The following is a 20,727-nucleotide window of genomic DNA, read 5'->3' as shown; positions in this document are numbered from 1 at the left end:
TCTACATTGTCTTATCGACCATCGTCCTCATTAACAACATTATTCCTATCTTTGTATATATCACCAGTAACATCTTTACTGCCTTCTTTGGTAACATTTTCACAACTAACATTAGGGCCAACATTAGAGGGGTTTCATGCATTGGATTACTATAGTCAGTTTCAACACTGACAAATCTTCTATATAACATTCTCGTTGGGTGTATTGTCACAATAATTTAGGGTTTCTATGATTTGATTTAGAGTATCAGCCTCACTATACACATCACTTCTGACCTTAATTTTCTTCTCTATGTTTAGACTTACCGATGTAGCTTTACTAAGGTTATCATGTTCGAGGAACTTACCTTGGACATCAATAAGAAGAACCATATTGAGGGAATTAATGTTAGGGGAATTTCATTTGGAGACCAATCACTGTTACCTTTAGTTGAGGGAGAGCTTCAAGTTTTTTCAGTTTCCATGGCAGCCTTTTGGTTATCACATGGACCTGAGCCAACACCGGTTAAGTAAGACATATTATGGGATCTTGTGAAGGAATGAGTAACGCCACTTGCAAAGAACACGACATATGAAGAAAAGGTTACGCACAAAGAATTGAAGAAGAAAGATTATAAATCTCTCTTTATAATTAATCAATGTGTTGATCCAGATAATTTTGAAAAGCTGAGTGATATCGAATCAGCGAAATAAGCATAGGAAGTTTTGGAGAAATCGTTTGGAGGCGCTGAGAAGGTGAAAGAGGTGAGGTTAAAAACTCACAAAGGAACTTATGAATTGCTTCAGATGGGAGAAAGTAATAGCATAACTTATTTTTTCACTAGGATTACGAAACTGGTGAATCAAATCAAGGTATGTGGAGAAATGTTGATATCAAGATTAGTTGTTTCAAAGATCTTGAGATCATTAGCTCAAAAAATCAATCACGTGGTAGTAGCCATGAAGAATCAAAAGACCTGTCAACATTGAAAAAGGAATAACTTCAGGGGACACTTGAATCTCATGAACAAAGAATGGTTGAAAGAGCTGCAAGCAAGTCAAATAGTAATGTGGCTTTGCAGGCGCAATCAATAAGAGAAAAGAAAGGCAAAGGAAAATTGTTTGACAACAACGGTAGAAGAGGATACAACAATTTGACTGTTAGAGGAAACCAGCAAGAAGGAAGTTCATTGAATCAAATAAGACCCTCATACCAAAGCAACCATATAAATGGTATTGCAAGTAGAGGAAGAGGTGGTTGACGAAAACCTGACAAAAGTCACATTCAGTGTTTCAATTGAAATAAGTGCGGTCACTACTCTAGTGATTGTTCTGAAAAACAAAAGAATCAAGAAAATGATGCAAAGCCGGTAAAGCATGAAGAAGAAGAAATGTTATTGATGGTCACAACAAGAGATGAAGAAATATTCAAGGACCAATGGAACTTGGACTCAGGATGGTCATCACACATGACTGACATGAAATATTGGTTTGTCAACATAAAACCATCGACGAAGAACATGGTGAAATTTACAAATGACAATACTCTAGCAGCTAAAGGTATTGGTGATGTTCTGATTATGAGAAAAGATGGAAAAAGGTCAGTAATTTCCAATGTATTATATATACTAAGCATGAAAAGTAATTTGTTCAACATGGGGAAGTTGGTCGAAAAGAATTACAAAGTGTCAATTAAAGATAAGATGATGAGAGTTCTCGACTCGGGTGGAATGTTAATCTTGAAGGCTCCCATATCTAAGAATAGAACCTTTAAGATTAAACTTAATATGATGGAGCACAAGTGCCTTGCAACTATAGCTAGCATGGATGAATGGATATGGTACTATAGACTTAGCCATCTCAACTTCAAAGACATCATAGATCTAAAAAGAAGAAATGGGGTTTAAGGGTTACCAAAAATCAACATTCCAAATGAAGTGTGTGACGAATGTGTGCAAGCAAAGCAACACAAGAACAACTTCAACAAAGATGTAGGAAGCAAATCGAAGGCAATTCTTGAAATCATATACTCTGATGTATATGGTCCTATCCAGGTGGATTCGATTGGAGGTAACAGATACCTTGTCACATTCATAAATGATTTTAGTCGAAAAATGTGGACTTACCTGATCATGAAGAAAAGTGAGGCGATTGAGGTATTTTCCAAGTTTAAGTCTATGGTCGAAAGACAAAATGGTCGAAAGCTCACGATTCTGAGGACTTATGGTGGTGGAGAATATGCGTCGAAAGACTTCGACACATAATGTAAAAAAGTAGGGATTCTGCATGAGGTGGTGCCACCCTACACTCCATAACAAAAGGGAACCGTTGAAAGGAAGAATAGAACCATCATGAATATGGTGAGAAGTATGTTGAAAGGCAAGCATATATCTAAAGAATTATAGGGAGAAGCTATATCGACTGCAACATATATTTTGAAAAAATGTCTGACAAAAAAATCTAGAAGGAATCACGCCAGAAGAGTGTTGGTATGGTGTCAAGCCCAACTTAAGTCATATGAAATCATTTAGATCTATAGAACATAGACATGTGTCTAATCAATTGAGAAGAAAACTTGATGACTAGTCAAGTTAAATGATCCTAATAGGATATCATTCGTCTGGTGGATACAAACTGTTCGACCTAGTGAACAAGCAAGTACTGATCAACAGAGACACGATCATAGATGAGACTAAGGAATGTGATTCGAATGAAAATGTAAAGAAAGATTCAGTGAGAATCTTATGTGAAGAACCAACAAGTGATGTCGAAAGAGAAGTTCAACAAGAAAAAGTCAGAGGTCAAGGAAGCACAAGCAAGCCTCAAAGAACAAGATACGTGCCTGCAGGGTTGCAGGAATGTTTGATTACATCAGATGATATGGTCAATGATAAGGGTGATTTGGTACACTATATTTTATATGCAGATGTGAAACCAGTCAATACAGTTGAGGCATTGAAGGATTCGACGTGGATGAAAGCGGTGAATGAGGAACTGGAGTCCATTAAAGTCAACAACACTTGGTCACTTTTCGAATTGACTCAAGGAAAGAAGGAAATCGATGTGAAATGGGTATACAAGGTGAAATTAAATCCCAAAGGGATATTAACTCGACACAAGGTAAGACTTGCAGTGAAAGGATTTCTTCAAAAAGAAGGAACCGACTTCGACGAAGTTTTTGCACCTGTGGCTAGGATCGAAACAATCAGGTAGGTTGTTGGTATAGTAAACATGAACAACTAGAATATGTGTCAAATAGATGTGAAATTTGCATTTCTTAATGACTATTTAGATGAAGAATTTATGTTACGCAACCAATTGGGTTTGTGAAATAAGGCCAAGAAAGAAAAGTATACAGGCTGCATAAAGCCCTGTATGGGCTCAAACAAGCTCCAAGAGTTGGAATAAGAAAATATATAGTTTCCTAAGGGGGAACGAATTTGTGAAGTTCACAATTGAGCATGGAGTATATGTAATAATAAGCAAGAGTGAATTTCTTATATTGTGTCTACATGTCGATGACTTGTTAATAACAGGTAGCTGCAAGAATGAGATCGAAGACTTCAAAGGTGATCTTAACAAGGAGTTAGAAATGTCTTATCTAGGCAACGTTTCATACTTCCTTAGTATCGAAATCTACAAGAGTAGTAGAGGCTTGATGATGCATCAAAGAAGATATGCAAATGAAATACTCAAAATATTTGAGATGGAAAACTACAATGCGAATTCGACACCTGCTGAACCAAGACTGCAACTGTCGAGAAACTCAGATAAAGATAATGTAGATCCAATATAGTATAAAATAATTATTGGGTCATTGAGATACCTTTGTCACACATGGCATGATCTAGCATACAATGTAGGTATGATGAGTAGATTCATGCAAAAGCCATATGTATCACATATAGCAACAATGAAGAGGATACTAAGGTATCTCAAAGGAACTCCTGACTATGGAATTGTGCTTCTTGTATTCGATGAAGGAAAAGAATGCAAGCTAATGAGTCACACCGAGTCAAGTTGATGTAGTGATACCGAGGATAAAAAATCCACAGTTGGTTATGTGTTTATGCTAGGTGGTGCATAGTTGCTTGGAGCTCAAGAAAAGAACCTGTAGTAGCACTATCGTCGTTGTAGAAGAGTACATAAATTCTTCCCTATGTACATGTCAAGCAACATGGATGGTGAATTTGGTCGAAGAAATTACAGGGACAAAACACGCTGAAAAGACCCGTGTTGGTTTGTAGGGTCAGTCAATAAACATGAAAGCAGTTGGAGCGTTACAAATGGTATCAGAGCCAGACCTCTCCCAGTACGATGTGGTTCGGGGACGAACCAAGCGGAAGCTGGTGGGCATGTAACACTCGAGGCCAGAGAGTGGTTACATGTTACACCCGAGGGCGAGGGAGTGGTTGTCGATGCACGAGGCGTGACAATGAGACACTCCTAGCAGCTTCTAGGGAAAAAACTGAATTCACATCGAAATGAGAGGGATCCCGAGGATGTGTAGGGAAGAGACTGCATGGTTAAAGGAAGGCTTATAAGGATTAATTGGTACTACCTATACCAACAAGATGCATCTTCTTTTCGGTAGCCTAACAAATAAGAACTCCATAGTTAAGCGTGCTTGACTTGGAGTAGTATTGGGATGGGTGACCTTCTAGGAAGTTTCCCAGAAAGTGTGCGAGTGAGGACAAAAAACAGCTGAAAAGACTCGTGTTGGTTTGTAGGGTCAGTTAATAATCATGAAAGCAGTTGGAGCGTTACAGATGGATCATGGAGAAATTACCATGAAGATCGACAATATGTATGGTATCAATATGGTGAAGAATCTGATAGCACATGGAAGAACTAAACACATTGAAATAAGGTTCAATTATCTTCGAGAGAAAGTAGCAAACGAAAATCTAAACTTGGAACATTGCAGAACTGAGAATCAGATTGCAGACATCATGACAAAAGATGTGCTTGTCAAAGTGTTCAAAGTACTAAGAACAACGATGAATGTAGATAACTTAGACACAGTGAATTAGGTAGTGTGTTAAGAATATAATTTTTTGTATCAAAGCACCATTTCGATAGAGTATATTATTGTCGAAATACTCTGTGTAAAAATTGTATAGTTGTCGAAATGTCGAAGAAGTGTGCCTTCGACAAGATGTGGTTGATTCACTCAAGTGAAAAGTGAAGAACAAGAGAAGGAATCAATCTGAAGAATTGATTATTGTTCATCAAGATTGATTCAAAATTCTCTAAGTTTTGGGTGTAATTCCAACATAATGAATTCTTCAAAATTCTAACAACATCAACATCATCAATAACATAAACCAAAAATATATCAACAACATTATCGTTTCATGCATGGTGGAGATATTTTATGTAACAAAAATGTGATGAAGAAGTCAAAGTGTCAAATTTCGTATGAGTTTCGTCTTTCCTTGCAAGTATTGTTTGTGTTTCTTCTTTAGGTTTTTCTTTGTATTTCAGTTCTTTGTACAACCTGAAGCGATATTGATGGAGTTCAACCATGTTTACTGAAGAACTAGGTTGAGAAGATATGATGGTGAAAAAATGAATATGACACGACGGTGAACGAGTTGGAGATGATACATGTTTAGGGCTCTCTTTGTTTATGGAGATAATAAACTTGCTAAGGGTTCAACGTGGTTTTTGTAAGCGTTGAATATGGCTTTCGTAAGACAATCGTAACTAAATAGACATGACAAAGTAAAATATGTTTCTTGAATAAGAGTAATACATTTTACCACGGGTGAAAATTTCAATCGTGGTGAAATCCTATTTATTTATTTTAATCGCCAATTTTTAACCATTTAAGTTTTTTTTAAGAGAAAAACATTTCACCACAGTTGAAAATTCTAATTGTGAGAAAATATAACTTATATTTAGTTTTAAAATAAATTAAAAAGAAATGTGTTATTATAATATTTAAAAAAATAGAAAAGACACCACTATATTAAAGAAACCACAAATTTGCGGATGTTGTGATTCAAACTCATAACTTTATAATATTTTTTACAATTACTATATCTAACCATTGTAAAATATAAATTAATTTTTTAAAAGTAAATAAAATGAAGCAGTTTAATTTCGCAAGGGGCAAGGGTCATTTACACAGTCGTGGTAAAATGGTCGTGATCGTATATATTATTTGAAATAATGAAAGATTAAAGTGTATTATCGTATACATTGATGTTTTACATTGACAACAATTTTGGAATATTTTACTCAAATAACCCATTTTTTTTAAAAAAAATCCCAAAATAACCCACTTTTCAGATTAATTCCCAAACTACCCCACCTTAAAAAAAACGTTAAGACGTAGGTGCCAAATGAATTGGCGCCTACCCTTAATTTTAAAGAGGGGGCGCCAATTGAACTGGCTACAACACACGGTGTTGCCAATCCAATTGACGCCCATATGTAAAAAGTGAGAGGATGCGCCAATTAGTCTGACGCCTCCGTGTATTGTGTAATTTTTTTTGTATAAATAAATGTGTTTGGGTGATTCATTTTTCCACATCTCTTTTCATTATATTGCAAACATGTTTCATCTTTGTCGCCGCTATGGAGAAATGATTTATTCGAGAGGCAAGTCTCTAATGGAGATGATATTCTGTAACATCTGTCGTTTCGAGCAACTAAAGAGGGAGTTGGTTCGTTGTTTATACGGAAATGTACCTAAAGGCAAAGAAATTAGAAGTATTGAGAGACTCGAGGCCATACGTGGGTGTGAGTAAAAAATGATAAAGATGTTAGGTAAGTGATGTTTGGACCAGATGACATCGGTTTGATTGTTGTAATAAGTTAGAAATGTTGTGGTTAAGTATTTTTATCTGTTTTGATATTTGTTGTTTGTGTTGTTTATTCAGACCTGTTCGATTTTAAGTGTGTTTAAGTTGGAGTGATGTTTGTTGGTAACCTTGTTGTAACAAAAAGTTATTAATATACCAAAATCAAAGGTTACAAAAATTGAATGGAGGTATTAAATCATGATGCAGAGGTTGCTCCTAGATTGGAACATTTTTTCTTATTGTGTCCGGGTTGACGACACATACTACATAATCTTATCATTTTATCAGCCGTATCCATTTTTGTTCTAATACGTGTGTTGTTTGGTCGTCCTTTTTTCTTTTTTCACAACTCATCGTTGTGCCAAACTATGTCCCCTTGATATCAATATTCCTCCATTGCTAGCACTGAGAAGTTTTTGTTATAGACATTCATGACGGTAATGGCCTTGTAAACATCATATAGATGGATGTAAGCGTATTGGCGAGTATGTGCGCATGCCGCAATGACATAGGAGCAAGGAATACAGAAGGCCTGGAACTTTCCACAGTCGCACCAACTTCTGTTTAGTCTGACAATATAGGATAAATTTGGCCTCCCCTCATTGTGGTCCATTGTTTCCTATATAGTTAAATTTTTCCTATGACAGTCAAAGATTGTAACCTCTTTGATCACTTTCATACAACATTCATTGAATAATTGACCTGACATTAACACTGCACTCCATCTTTCACCTCTGGTTGCGAAGGTTGACGCCAACCTAAAATAGGTTGTTCTGACCAATGTGGTTATTGGTAGATTTCTAATGCCTTTGAATACGTCATTCATGCATTCCACAAGGTTTGTTGTCATGTGGCCCCATCGACAGCCTCTGTCAAATGCCCTTGTCCACTACTCTAATGGCATGTTATCCACCCACCTTTCTGCATATGTATTAAACAATCTAATTTCGTCACGGTAATGTTGAAATGACGACTGAGTTAGAGCATACCCTGCATTCACCACTTTTTGCAAAGGTTCTTGTCTTTGATTGCATACATGAAGTTTTGTGCGATATGTCTAATGCAATAGACATGGGTAGGAGGAGGATTATGCCATTCATTATCATGGTTATTTATAAGCAATCTCAATATCTGAATGTCTATCTGAAATCAAATAGAGATTGGTTTGTGGAGCGACATGTGTTCTGAGATGACTAAGAAAGAAACCCCAACCACCAGCGGTTTCACCTTCAACCAGAGCAAAGGTAATGGGAAAGACATTATTGTTGCCGTTTTGTGCAATAACCAAAATGCAAAAAATTTAATGAATGGTGTAACACCTCAAAATTTGCCCTCCTCTTCTTGGGACTAGTTTAGCATATTGCATTTCATTTTGTAGGACATTAGGCATTTGCATATTGCATATCATGTGATAATAAGAAAGTCATCCTCCTAAGTCTTTCTCAGAAGATAGAGAGGTTAAGAGATTCATGCCTGAGGGTCTTATTGAATTGATGATCAATCATCTGAGGGTTGCTCTTCAATTAGGGTTTTATTGGTTCCTCAAGGAGGTTGAGTATTATTTTGATTGCAAGGGTACATCATCATCATCATAGTTATTGTCATCTGTAAGGGGTTCATTGTTCATGCTCAGGTTCCTTAGGATTAGGGTTTTAACCTCTGGTCAACCCTAATCAGTTGCATTCTTCCAATCAGTGATTTTCAAGGAGATGAGGTATTCTATGGAGAGTGGGATCACATGATCATCCTATTGAGTTTATATGATCCAAGGTTCATTTTGAAGCCAATTCCTCAAGTGGTTGAGGCTCAAGCTGATCAGAGCACTTCTAAGTCATCTGTCAACCAGAAAGTCAACAGAGAGTCAACTGAGGGTTAGGAGGTGGAGAAATGAGTTTCAACATCTCATTCATGTTCAAAAGAGGTTCATTTGTCATTATAAACACATATCTTGAAAAATTTGAGGTCAGATCAAAAGTTTCCAAAAATGGAAAGTGACCTGTAATTGAAAGTTTCCAAAAATGGAAAGATTTTGGTTCAAATTCAACTTGATTTTACATCATCAAGGAAGCTTCAAATGGATTTTTGTCCAACATGAAAGTTGAAGATATTTCTCTCCCATTTCCAAAAAGTCCAAGATCATGAGCATCTGATGGATGGTTGAGGAGATATGATCAAATCATTGCCAAGTGTGCTTGAAACTTCGAAAGGCCATAACTTTTGAACCAAAGCTCCAAATTGAGTGCCTCTTTTTGCACTTTGCTCCTTGTGACATGTATTTTCCAAATCATTCATGGCATTGCATGAAATTTCATCATATAATCATTTGCTTATTCATGACCATTTTGGAGGGAAAATTGCAAATTTGAATTTGGTGCATCATGGGAACAAAATACCATTGCCAACATGTGCATGAAGTGATTTTAAGTGAATTTGATCATCCATTTGCTACTGTTCACGTGTACATTTGCATGGCACCACCAATTTTCCAAAAATTGTCATACACCTTATTTTCGCCTAATCCTAATTAACTCATGACTAATTGTGATTTGGATGTGATTAGTAGAGCATATATAAGGCAAACCCTAACAGAATTGTTCATAATCACCAATTCTAGATCTAGATCTCATTTTCCCTCCAAAATTTCTCTCATCTCAAATTCAAATTTTCTCCACATAACCACATATTTTCTTGATAGATCCATCATCCTCATGACATTTGGAGCATCACTACGCCAAATAAGGGAAAAGAGGGCGCTTTTTTTGGCCTATAACAGCGCTTTAAAGCGCCCTCTAATCTGGCGCTGGCATAGATAAAGACAGCGCTTTTTTTCCTGGTGAAAGCGCTCTCTAAAGTGGCTCTTTAAGCCCTTTAAGGGCCACTTTAGAGGGCGCTTTTTAAAGAAAGCGCCCTCTAAAGTGGAAACTTTTAAGGGTTTAGAGGGCGCTTTTACTGGAAAGCGCCCTCTAAAGTGGAAATTTAAAGGGTTTAGAGGGCGCTTATTTTGGAAAGCGCCCTCTAAAGTGGGTGGTTATTTAAATTTTTTTTTTAAAAAGCGCTATATTTTTTTATTTATTTTAGACAACCTGTATATTGAAGCAGTACACCTAAAACTGTATAATTTGAAGCCCTTTTTCACACATTGCATTCAACAAGCCTTATATACAACAATCCATACATATACAACAATCCACTGATATATAATCGTTTAACTTCTAAAGATTCTAAATATACAACCAATTCATAACTTAAAAAGAAATAAAACTAAGTAGCAAAAGCATCTCTGAGATGTATGTTTTTTTTGCTAGCCGCAGTCTTCTTAGCAACAACCTCTTTTTGTTCAATATCAATAGCATGAACCTAAAATATCATAAAATTAGTTAGGTGAAGTATAAGATCAAGAATTAACATTTTCTATGCATAAATATCATATAATTGTGTTTATACCTTTTTTTTTATGCAACTGACTCGATTTGCTGCGTAATCCCCTTATATTTTTGGTCCCTTATCTTTTGAAGATAGAATTGATATTTGTTTAGATGGACATGTTCCATTGTCGTAGAGGGATACTTTCAAATATCCAGCATCATCATCTACGCGAATGAGGCTTGACGACAATGGAACATCTCCATCTAAACAAATATCAATTGATACTTTCAAATATCCAGCATCATCATCTACGCGAATGAGGCTTGACGACAATGGAACATCTCCATCTAAACAAATATCAAGTTTTGTCAGCAATTTAAATCTTAATGTCAAAGAGTCGGGCGACTAGCCAACGCTATAGCAACCCTATAAAAGAAAATAAAACAAACGGAAAAGATGAGCTATTGCCTGTCTATTGAAAATGACCGATATTAACCTTAGGATTGGGAATAATCTCCATCTTCAGAGCATCAGCCTCAACAAGCCTTTTAATTGCTTTTAAGTTCACCCATCTGTAAATCATATGTTGTCAATAGTAAGCACGCCAAATGTGAATATAATCTATAACAATCAGGGAGCAAACCAACAAAACTTACAAGTTATTTGTATTGAAAATTTTGAACTTCTCTATCGACTTAAATTCACTGACCTGCAAGAAAACAGGCATTGATTGATCAAGCTAAAAAATTCTCAACATCTTTGCCAATAACTTGCCATCATAATTTACAAGAATGTTACAGCTACCATAAATTATGATCAAATATGAGAATATCATGGTCAAAAAAGTGTTGCACACTTTTATCAAGTGAGCATCAATTTGAGGATGGTAAACTGAGAGGAAATGGAGAGGGTAGGGTAGATTTTGTTAACAATATTATGATAAAGATCCACTTTATTACTTCTTATGGTAACAAATAAACCCAAAAAAAATTGCAAATATGTGTTTGAACATCATATCACTCACTTCCCAGTTGTCACTCTAAATCCTAATTAAGGAGTCATCATTAATGTCAACGGTGGATAAAACTTTAAAATAGAATATTGACAATTCATGATTATAGTTCATAAGATGTCGCCAAGTCTTGTTCAATTCAATAGGCTTTTTGTTTTCTCAACATAGGAGCTATTATCAAAACAAGAGCTGACAGTGTAAAAGGGTTTAGTGAATAAATGATGCTTCATAACTCTCCATAGTTCCTTATGTTGAATATATGATTTTCGACCTTCAAAATTTCCATTAAATAAATAGTGTTATTTTATTCAAAATGACAGCAGTGAGTCTTTTAACTTTCCTGATCTATTATTAATAACTGGTTTTGCCTAGCCATGAGCTTTACGGTCAAACAAGTATTTAACAACTTGTTAGCACCAATTCAACTTAAAGGTCCTTGACAGCCAACCAAATATAGCTATTTAAAAGCAGACGAGTCATTTCCTTCTTAGTCATAAAAACCCGTATAGTTAACCAAGATCCTTATGCTTTATAATTTACAAAAATAATTACCTAGTGCCTACACTTGGGAAAGGGAGATGATCTAAGAAAGAATACAAGACAGATTTAGTGGCTTACATGTTCATCTGGGACTTGGGCAATTTCCAGGAGCTGCATTAAACAATCAAAGATAATGTCACTTAGCATCAATACCTTAAGATTCTAATTGATCATAAGTTTACTGACTTAATCAAATAAATTTTGGTTGAGAAGAAATGAATTGAGCAACAGATACGTGCCTGAACCCTTCCTTCATAAGAAATAAGAGTGCCACCCTTCACATCAGCCAATGTCTTGGGAGTCACCTGTATTACAAGCACCAAGAAAAAAAATCAATATTATGTAGGTCTAAATCTAAATGGAAGTTTCTTGATAACAGCTATCTTTATTTACCTCCATACAATATTCATTCTTGTTCTGGATCAAATGATTTAAGATTTCTTGATTAACCAGTCAAGGATACCGCTGTACTTGAGATACCCTTTGCATGTATAAATAACAAACAAGCAATACAACCAAAATGTAATAGAAAATAAAACATAAGGAAGGATACTCAAATCAACTAGGGCACCCAAGTTATCTGAATTGGTAACGAACACATACTCCTTACCCTGTAAGAGAGTAAAAAAAGAAAAGATAGTGATGCATTAATTATAAAAGACCCATATGAAGATTAGAAAAATACCTATGGTGTCAAAATCGAACAGCTAACAACGAATTATTAGAAGGAGGAAACGTCGTAGATCTAACAGAGGTGGAAGGAGAACGCCTTAGAAGTAGCGAAAATCGTAGCAGTGAGAACCCTAACGTGAAAAAGAACGAAAATAACAGAGAGTGAAATAACAAAACGCGCAGTATGTTATAATTTTAATGTTTACTAAAGGGGACCTTAGATGGCGCTTGTGGAAAAAAAGCGCCCTCTAAAGGGGGCCTAAGAGGGCGCTTATGAAAGCGCTCTCTAAGGCTTTCCAAAAGCGCTTTATAAACTGGAAATGCACATGGACTTATAGAGCGCTTTTTTAAAAGCGCCCTCTAAGGGTAACCTTAGAGGGCGCTTTCTAAAAAGCGCCCTGTATTGTTGTCCCTCTATCTCCTCCTTATTTTTTCGCTTCACCTTAGAGGGCGCTTTATTACAAAAGCGCCCTCTAAAGTGCGCTGTCTATTCCAGTTGTTCGCTCCTTATTTTTTCGCTTCACTTTAGAGTGCGCTTTTATAATAAAGCGCCCTCTAAGGTGCGCCGTCTATTCCAGTTTTTGGCGTAGTGCATGATTCATCCATTTTTTGTGGAATTTGAGCAAGGTTTGAAGCATGTCAAGCATATGAACACATCAATGGCAAGTGCAAATTGAGCTAGATCCAAGCATCTCCAAGCCTCAATTCATTCATAGAGCTTCGTAACAAGAGTTAAGGAGTAGATTCACACACTTTGGAGGCCTTGAACTCACTGTTTTGATCACTGTCATTCCAGGTTGGTCCAATTTCGAATCTCATAATTCTTGACTTTATGCACATGATTAGATAGGCCTTTGCATGCTGGTGATTCTGATATAAGTTTCACGAAATTTGGATGAAAAATGAAGAAGTTATGTGGATTTAAAGTTTGCAGATCCATTCTTATTTCCTTCGATTCTTAAAATATATGTGGATTTAGGCCTAAATAATGTTGGATTCATGATCTACATGTCAAGACGAGTCGAATGATGTATAAATTTGCAAATTCTGGAAAAAAAATTGCCATGCGCTACAGTAACAACCACCGTCTTCACGAAGAAGACGGTGTTTTCCTCCTTGCCTGGCTGTGGGAGCCGCCGCCTGCAACTAGCAGTGCTGGCGCTAGGGTTTTGTCCCTGTAGATGCCACATGTGTTTCCTGTTGGCCTTTCTATTGACCTCGCTGCTTTGACCTCGTCCACGTTTGCATTGACCGGTGACTGGACACGCCACTTCATTAATGAAACTGCATCGTTTTAGCCAGTAACACGCTTCGATTCCCAGCTCCATCATTTTGGTATTTTATTTTTGTTTAGCGCATTTTTGATCTGCACCGGGTTCGATTCCTGCCAGAACCATATTTTCAAATTAATTCCCATCTTTGCCTTTCCCTCCAATTTCATCTTACACTTTCTTCATTTTTATTTCATTTTTTATGCTAACTTTGAAAAATCATATCAATTTGAAATTTGATCCAATTTAATCCATTCTTTTTGCTAAATGTTCACATGAGTGTCTATTATTTTTTGGTGGTAATTTCATGATTTTATCACTTCTGGAATTTGAATTGTGACTGGTTGATTGATCATATGTGCAAAATGTGACATGCTTCATTCTTTCTATTGTGAAATGCTCAATAATGATCCAATTGCCATGAAATTTTGTATGATGATTCCTAACATGATGCTTGACATTTGAGGCTTGGTTTGGTATTTTTCTCATGTTCCATCTCTGTTTTATACACATAAACGTATGGTGTGACAATGTGTGTCACACAATTTGATGTCATACTTGTGCATTTTTATTTCTAGGTCAATTGAGCTCTGTTAATTCTAATTTTTGGCATGATGATTATGTTTGACATGTTGTATGCTCATAAAAATTTTCATGATTGTTTGAGTCATTTCTGTTTTAATATGGAATTTTCATTCTTGATGTCCAATTGTGTGCTTTGAAATTGCCTTTGCCATATCTTGCTCATGAGATGACTTTGCTTGATGCTTTTGACTTGGTCCTTTTTAGGACATGTTCTTGATTGAATAAATGTGCTTCATGTGGAATATTGGTTTCTGTTTTGACTTTTTGCTTTGCCTTTGACCCTAGTCTTTGCACTAGTGGTTTGAACTCACAATTTGAGCTTTGTATTTCAGGTCCAAGCTATTAGTCCTAATGATTGATGTTGATCTCATGACTTGAGATGCAAATTTGCTTTGTCCACTAACATTTGTTGTATTGTAGGTTCCTTGGAGATGATCTCACTTGAGTTGTCTACTTGTTGACTTACATGTTGTGCATATTGGTTGTAACACTGTTGACTGTTTGTTTGGTTTGTCTGAATGTGAATATTGACTTGTTTGACTTTTTTACAGGTACTTTAGTAGCTCTAACTCATTGCTTGAGTTGCTTTGCTTGTGGTTGGCATACCACTTAGGTAATGACCTCTAACTTCATGTAGTCTGGAAGACCTGCTATCTTTGGCAGGCACCTGTCTGAAGCCCTCCTTAAGAGGCAATGCTTGTGACTGTTTATATTTGTGCCATGCACTTCAAGTCCTCCTAAGTGAAGAGGCAATTGGCAGATAGAAGGGATTTGCAATCAATCCCCTGCTATTCAGTTGAGTCTTTCGTCTTGCTCGTACTACGTGCTGATGCATTTTGAATGAACACCCAAGATCTTGTACAGTGTCAGTCAAGTGGAGCAGGGTCCCTCATTCTGGACCCCCACGTTTTCATTGATTGAAGCTCACCCAGGCCCGGGTTAAGAGCTATGAGGTCCAACCCTCATTACCTTTCATCTGCTCACCCTGACGGTCAATGTCAGTGGTTAAGAGCCTCAGACACCCTTTCCAGTGTTGGCTTGTTTGTCGAGGTTGATATGACCCCTTGACTAAAGCCCAGCCTTGTATGAGCCGCTTGTGTGCATATAGCGTGTGATACCTGTTCACCTGTGTTGCTTACTTGCTGTGTGATTGACTTGCTGCCTGTGCAAGTTAGATTTTGATTCAGATATGTCATACCCCAAAATTTGCCCGTTAATATTACAAGGCATTTTTAAGGCACTCCAACTTATTTTTCAAGGCACTGGTCCCAAAAGAGCAAAGGCCCAGCTCACGAGTGGCCCAATCCAGAAAATGGCCCAAACTGGCCTGCTCGCTAGGCGAGCAATTCCTTCGCTTAGCGAACCCTTCGTTATGCCACTCGCCTAGCGAAGCACCCAATCCAGAAAAAGGCCCAAACTAGCTCGCTCGCTAGGCGAGCAACTCCTTCGCCTAGCGAAGCTTGCGATGTATCAGAATTTTCAGGCTTCATTCTCAGCCCATTAGGTCATCACAAGCATTATAAATAGCCAAGCTTCATTCAGGAAAAGGGAGAACAAAAAACAGACGAAGACGGACGGAAACCCTGGCATAGAAACTCTGGAGACTAACCTAGAGGATTCCGAGTAAAGAAACCCTGAAGGCCGCTCATCCGCTCCGAAGCTACCGCCGCCCGACTCCATCTGATACCAAGAGTGGTCAGTCCCTTCAACATCGCATCGCAGTTGCAAACAGGTTTGCGCATTGCTACTGTTTTATGCTTTTAATCGGTAATCTCTATATACATAAAGTGTCATGATTAAAGTTTCGGATATGTAATTTGACTTCACATGCGAATTTAAGTATGCTTGAATATCCTGAATGTTTGTCCATGTTGTTCCTGTAATTAAATGCCATAAAGTTCAGGGTTCCGGAGATCATGCTGCTATCAAATTCAAAACCAGTGGCCGCTCGCTAGCACATCGCTAAGCGAGCTTGTAGCGAGCACTCGCTAAGCCTTCGCTAGGCGAAGCAGAAGCGAACGAGACAGTGGCTGTTTTGCTTCTTTTCTGTTCTACCTTATGTTTATCTAATCAAGATTTATTATAATTCTGCATTATTTGGTTTGACTTTATGACTGTTGTGTTTATTTTGTGGTGCAATTTCCAATTGTACTTTATCTCGATGTTCTAACCCGTGTGCTGAATTGTGTAAAGGCGTACATATCCTCGAGGAAACGGCCGGCTAGGTATTCCACTTTATGTGGGGGATACCCTTATAGAGATGGATTTTGAATTACTTAATGTTAATGTGGAGATTCACCCTAAATTACCTAGCTTGATTTTAATGTATTGATTTCATCAATTTTGACATGGACCTAATTACCTAATTGATTACGGCTATCTAATTAATTGTAAAACTTTGCCTTCAAATAAGTGATCTTGGACCTCTCTTTGTTACCCTACGATATTACGGTATTATGGTCATGTCCCGCGAATGTGGGGATGCACTTAGCAAAGACCCTTCGGTTAAATCATCATAGTCCCTCGAATGTTGCCTTTGTCCCTCGAAGACCCTTCGGTGTAGCCTACGGTTAAATGATGATCGTCCCTTCGAATGCTAAGGTATCCTCACAACTGTGGCCTTCAATGACCAATCGATGACCCTACGATGACCCTTTTACATCCAAAGGATAAAACTACTTACTTCTCAATAGTAAGGACAATTTTACCCTCATAAGGACAGGAAATGCCCATAAAGACCTTGGGTAGGTATAACTCTTGATTGCTTACTCATAAATTGGAATACTTTTCACACCTCACACCTTTTCAAAATCTCCCTTAGAAAATCACCACTTGGCATACATTCGTACTAGGATCATTGCCGAGTTATATTTTTCTAAACGACTTTCAAAACTCAACGAGATAACCACTTTGTATACATTCATGCAAGAATCATTACAAAGTTAAATTCTCCTTTTCAAAACATTTTCTAAACATTTCTCAAACACTTTTTTCAAACAAGAAAAACATAAATGGTTAAGCAATTAAGAGCCCATGGATAACCATGGATACAAAGGGTGCTAACACCTTCCCTTTGTATAATGTACCTCCCGAAAACAAAATCTAAATTAAGGTCTTTCCTGTTCTTTTCCGCCTTTCCTTATTGGATAAAAGAAAAGTCAGTGGCGACTCTTGCTAACCGCGACATTTGCTTTCCAAAGCAAAAACAAATAAAGTCAGTTCACCGTATGACAGAACTGGCGACTCTGCTGGGGACTACAAAGAGAGGTCACCTTAAAAAATCATTTATGTTTTAATTTGTTCCTTCTTTTAAGGGTATTGTTGAGTGAAAGATCCTACACCCGGATCTAGTGTACCTTAGGTAAGTAGCAATAGATCATCGCGACTATCCGGCGTATACTGGAATGGTTAAAATGATGGCTACGGTTAATGTGACACTTTGGATGTCCTGATGTTCCTCATGTTTACTTGAGAAAAAATTTGGCATTCGCGTGGTGTCATCAAAGCATTAACCAGACCTTTAGAACCCTAATTGACTCATCCTAGCCATTAGAAAGTAGTGAGATAACTGGCTTCGGTTCCGACTGAGGTTGGTTGAGACTCGATACTACACTCTTTGAGATTGGACTTTAGGGAAGCTTTGGTCAACCACTTGGTGTTGCACTGAAGTGGACTTAAAGAAAGGTCGATGATTTGAGATCCTTCTAGAACCCGGTTACTATTCTAAGACAGGTTGAACCAACCAAACTTCAGTGGGGAGGGTACTTACCTATGGAACTCATGCAAGCCTTAAAACCTAGGAATGATTGTTGTGTGACTTGCTTGTGCTTGCTACTTACATAACATCATAACATCATAACATCATGACATCATGGCATTGTACTGACCATTTCAAGGACTTTAAACATTGAAACATTGTATACATTGCATAGCATGACATAACATTGCATAACAGGTACTCTAAAGGGATCAATGTTCTCACGGTCTTCCTTCCAAACAGAAAAATGGACCTCGAACAAGCTGTCAAGGATCTCCAGGCTCAAAATGCTCAATTCCAGGAGATGATCTTGAACTTATCCAAGGGGCAGGAGGAACTGAAGGCTCTCTTGCTCGAAAAGAAGAAAGACAAGAAACCTATGAGTTACATTAACCTGGGAAGAAGGCTTAGAGGACAGTCCGCAGGAGTCAAGATCATAACGCCGAAGGATCAAGAAGAGGAGAATGCTGATCTCTTCAGCCAGGAGGATGACGATGAAGATTATGAGAATGAGCAGTACTCTCCAAAAAGTGATAAGTATAAACTGCTGGAAGAACGTATGCTAGCTATGGAAGGTCAGAAGGCGCCCGGTCTGGATTTTGAAAGCTTAGGTCTGGTCTCTGATGTGGTCATTCCCCGCAAATTCAAGGTCCCCACTTTCACTAAGTATGATGGGGCATCTTGTCCTCAAATGCATCTGAGAGCTTATGTGAGAAAGATTCAGCCGTATACCACTAATAAGAAGCTATGGATCCATTTCTTCCAAGAGAGTCTGTCTGGCACACAGTTGGAATGGTACTATCAGCTCGAGAGCTCTAACATCCGCACCTGGACTGATTTAGCAATAGCTTTCTACAAGCACTACCAATATAATTCTGAATCAGCGCCCACTCGGCTACAGTTGCAGAATATGACTATGGGATCTAAAGAAAGCTTCAAAGAATATGCTCAGAAATGGAGAGATTTGGCTGGCAGAGTCAAACCCCCTATGACGGATCGAGAATTAGTGGACATGTTCATGGGTACACTGACTGGCCCATTCTACAACCATCTATTGAGAAGTTCCTCGTCAGGTTTCACTGAACTCATACTGACAGGTGAATGTGTTGAAAGCGACATTCGAAGTGGAAAGATACAGGCGGCTACCTCTGATCCTCTGGAGACTCCTAAGGACATCACTGCTCCTCTGCCTAATCATGACAAGACTGTCAGTGCTGTGGAAGATGCTGATAACGATTGTGACTTGGATAGCTGGATTTTCCCAACAATTGGTGACGGACTCAATAATTGGAAGGCTGAAGACACTATCCCGATTTCCTTTAGCCAGGAGTAATTGTTATTGCTATTTTTGTGTTTCAAAGCATTGTGTCTATACCCGGGGCATAATAGCTAATTTTTCAAGGGTTTTGTCATTTTCATAAGCATATTTACATTCAATAAATCAATGGACTTTTTGCATTCAAATATTGCGCTCTTTATCTTTCTTGTCATTTTTCAAACAAGCTATGTTTTCTTGCACACACTCACGTAACAGTTTTCCGATCCATATCCACTCTGGATCCTGTTGATAATAATTCTGCTACTGTTCATTATGACTTTGAAAATCCGATCTACCAAGCCGAGGATGGAAGTGAGGAAGATTGTGAAGTCCCTGGAGAACTTGCCAGACTGGTACTACAAGAAGAAAAGACCATACAGCCGCATGAGGAATCAATTGAAAATGTAAATCTGGGTACTGAAATAGACAAGAAATAGCTAATTTTTTTTTTTTTTTTTTTTTTTTTTCCAGTTCGCGGGGCGAACTTTGTTCGCGGGGCGAACTGAAGGAAATTTCAAAAAAAATTAGTTCTGTTTTTTACTGTTCGCGGGGCGAACTGGTCCTGTCATGCAGTTCGCGGGGCGAACTTTGTTCGCGGGGCGAACTGTAAAAACCAGAACCCAATTTTTTTCAAAGTTTAACACAGCAAAAACTCACACAGCAGAAAAAAAAATTAAAATACAGACTTACAATGTTGGGTTGCCTCCCAACAAGCGCTTTGTTTAACGTCGTTTGAGCTCGACGGTCCACTGATTAGCCCGGTTTAAATAGAGACACGACATCCACATCACGGTTTATGTCACCGCTATGATAGACTTTCAGTCTTTGACCATTGACAGTCCAACTTTCTTGAGACTTTGGGTCCTCGATCACAATGGCTCCATCATTGCGCACCTCTTTGACTACAAACGGTCCTAACCCTTTTGACTTCAGCTTACTCGGGAATAACTTGAACCTTGATTTGAAAAGCAGTACCATTTGTCCGACATGAAACTCCTTGCGACGGGCCTTTCCATCATGGTATTTTTCTTCAATGGCATCATTTCGGAATGAATCATGTTTGTCATGTGGATGCTTCATAGCTTTAAAAAGATTAAAGGTCACCTCTTCGTCTTGCACTCTCACCTTCATTAGTCCATCATCTACGTCAATCATCATCCGAGCTGTTTTCATAAAAGGTCTTCCAAGAATTAGGGGCACATCACGGTCCTCATCCATCTCCATTATTACGAAATCTACCGGAAACAAGAATTTGTCCACCTTCACTAACATGTCTTTAGCAATTCCGTATGGTAAAGTGGTAGACTTGTCGGCTAGTTGTAAAGTCATTCTTGTTGATTTAATCTCCACATTTCCCAATCGTTTGACAATAGAAAGAGGAATTAAATTTATACTAGAGCCCAAATCTATCAAACC

The 20,727-nt window shown here is 37.8% G+C and overlaps 1 protein-coding gene across 1 annotated transcript; it reads right to left on the bottom strand.

Moving 5' to 3' along the window:
- Nucleotides 1-10,602: 10,602 nt before the first annotated feature.
- On the bottom strand, nt 10,603-20,391 carry LOC127123813 (UTP--glucose-1-phosphate uridylyltransferase-like). The gene is made up of 7 exons (XM_051053992.1): nt 20,098-20,391; nt 12,262-12,319; nt 12,102-12,148; nt 11,948-12,013; nt 11,787-11,819; nt 10,813-10,865; nt 10,603-10,728 (listed from the first exon to the last, which is right to left on the bottom strand). The coding sequence occupies exons 1-7, from the start codon at nt 20,389-20,391 to the stop codon at nt 10,629-10,631; spliced, it is 651 nt and encodes a 216-aa protein (XP_050909949.1). The 3' UTR covers nt 10,603-10,628.
- Between the last annotated feature and the right edge of the window lie 336 nt (nt 20,392-20,727).

Source organism: Lathyrus oleraceus, chromosome 2, assembly GCF_024323335.1.
Source record: "Lathyrus oleraceus cultivar Zhongwan6 chromosome 2, CAAS_Psat_ZW6_1.0, whole genome shotgun sequence".
NCBI classification, from domain to species: domain Eukaryota; kingdom Viridiplantae; phylum Streptophyta; class Magnoliopsida; order Fabales; family Fabaceae; genus Lathyrus; species Lathyrus oleraceus.
Note: the sequence above shows the minus strand (reverse complement) of the source record. Positions and strands in the feature narration are given on the sequence as shown.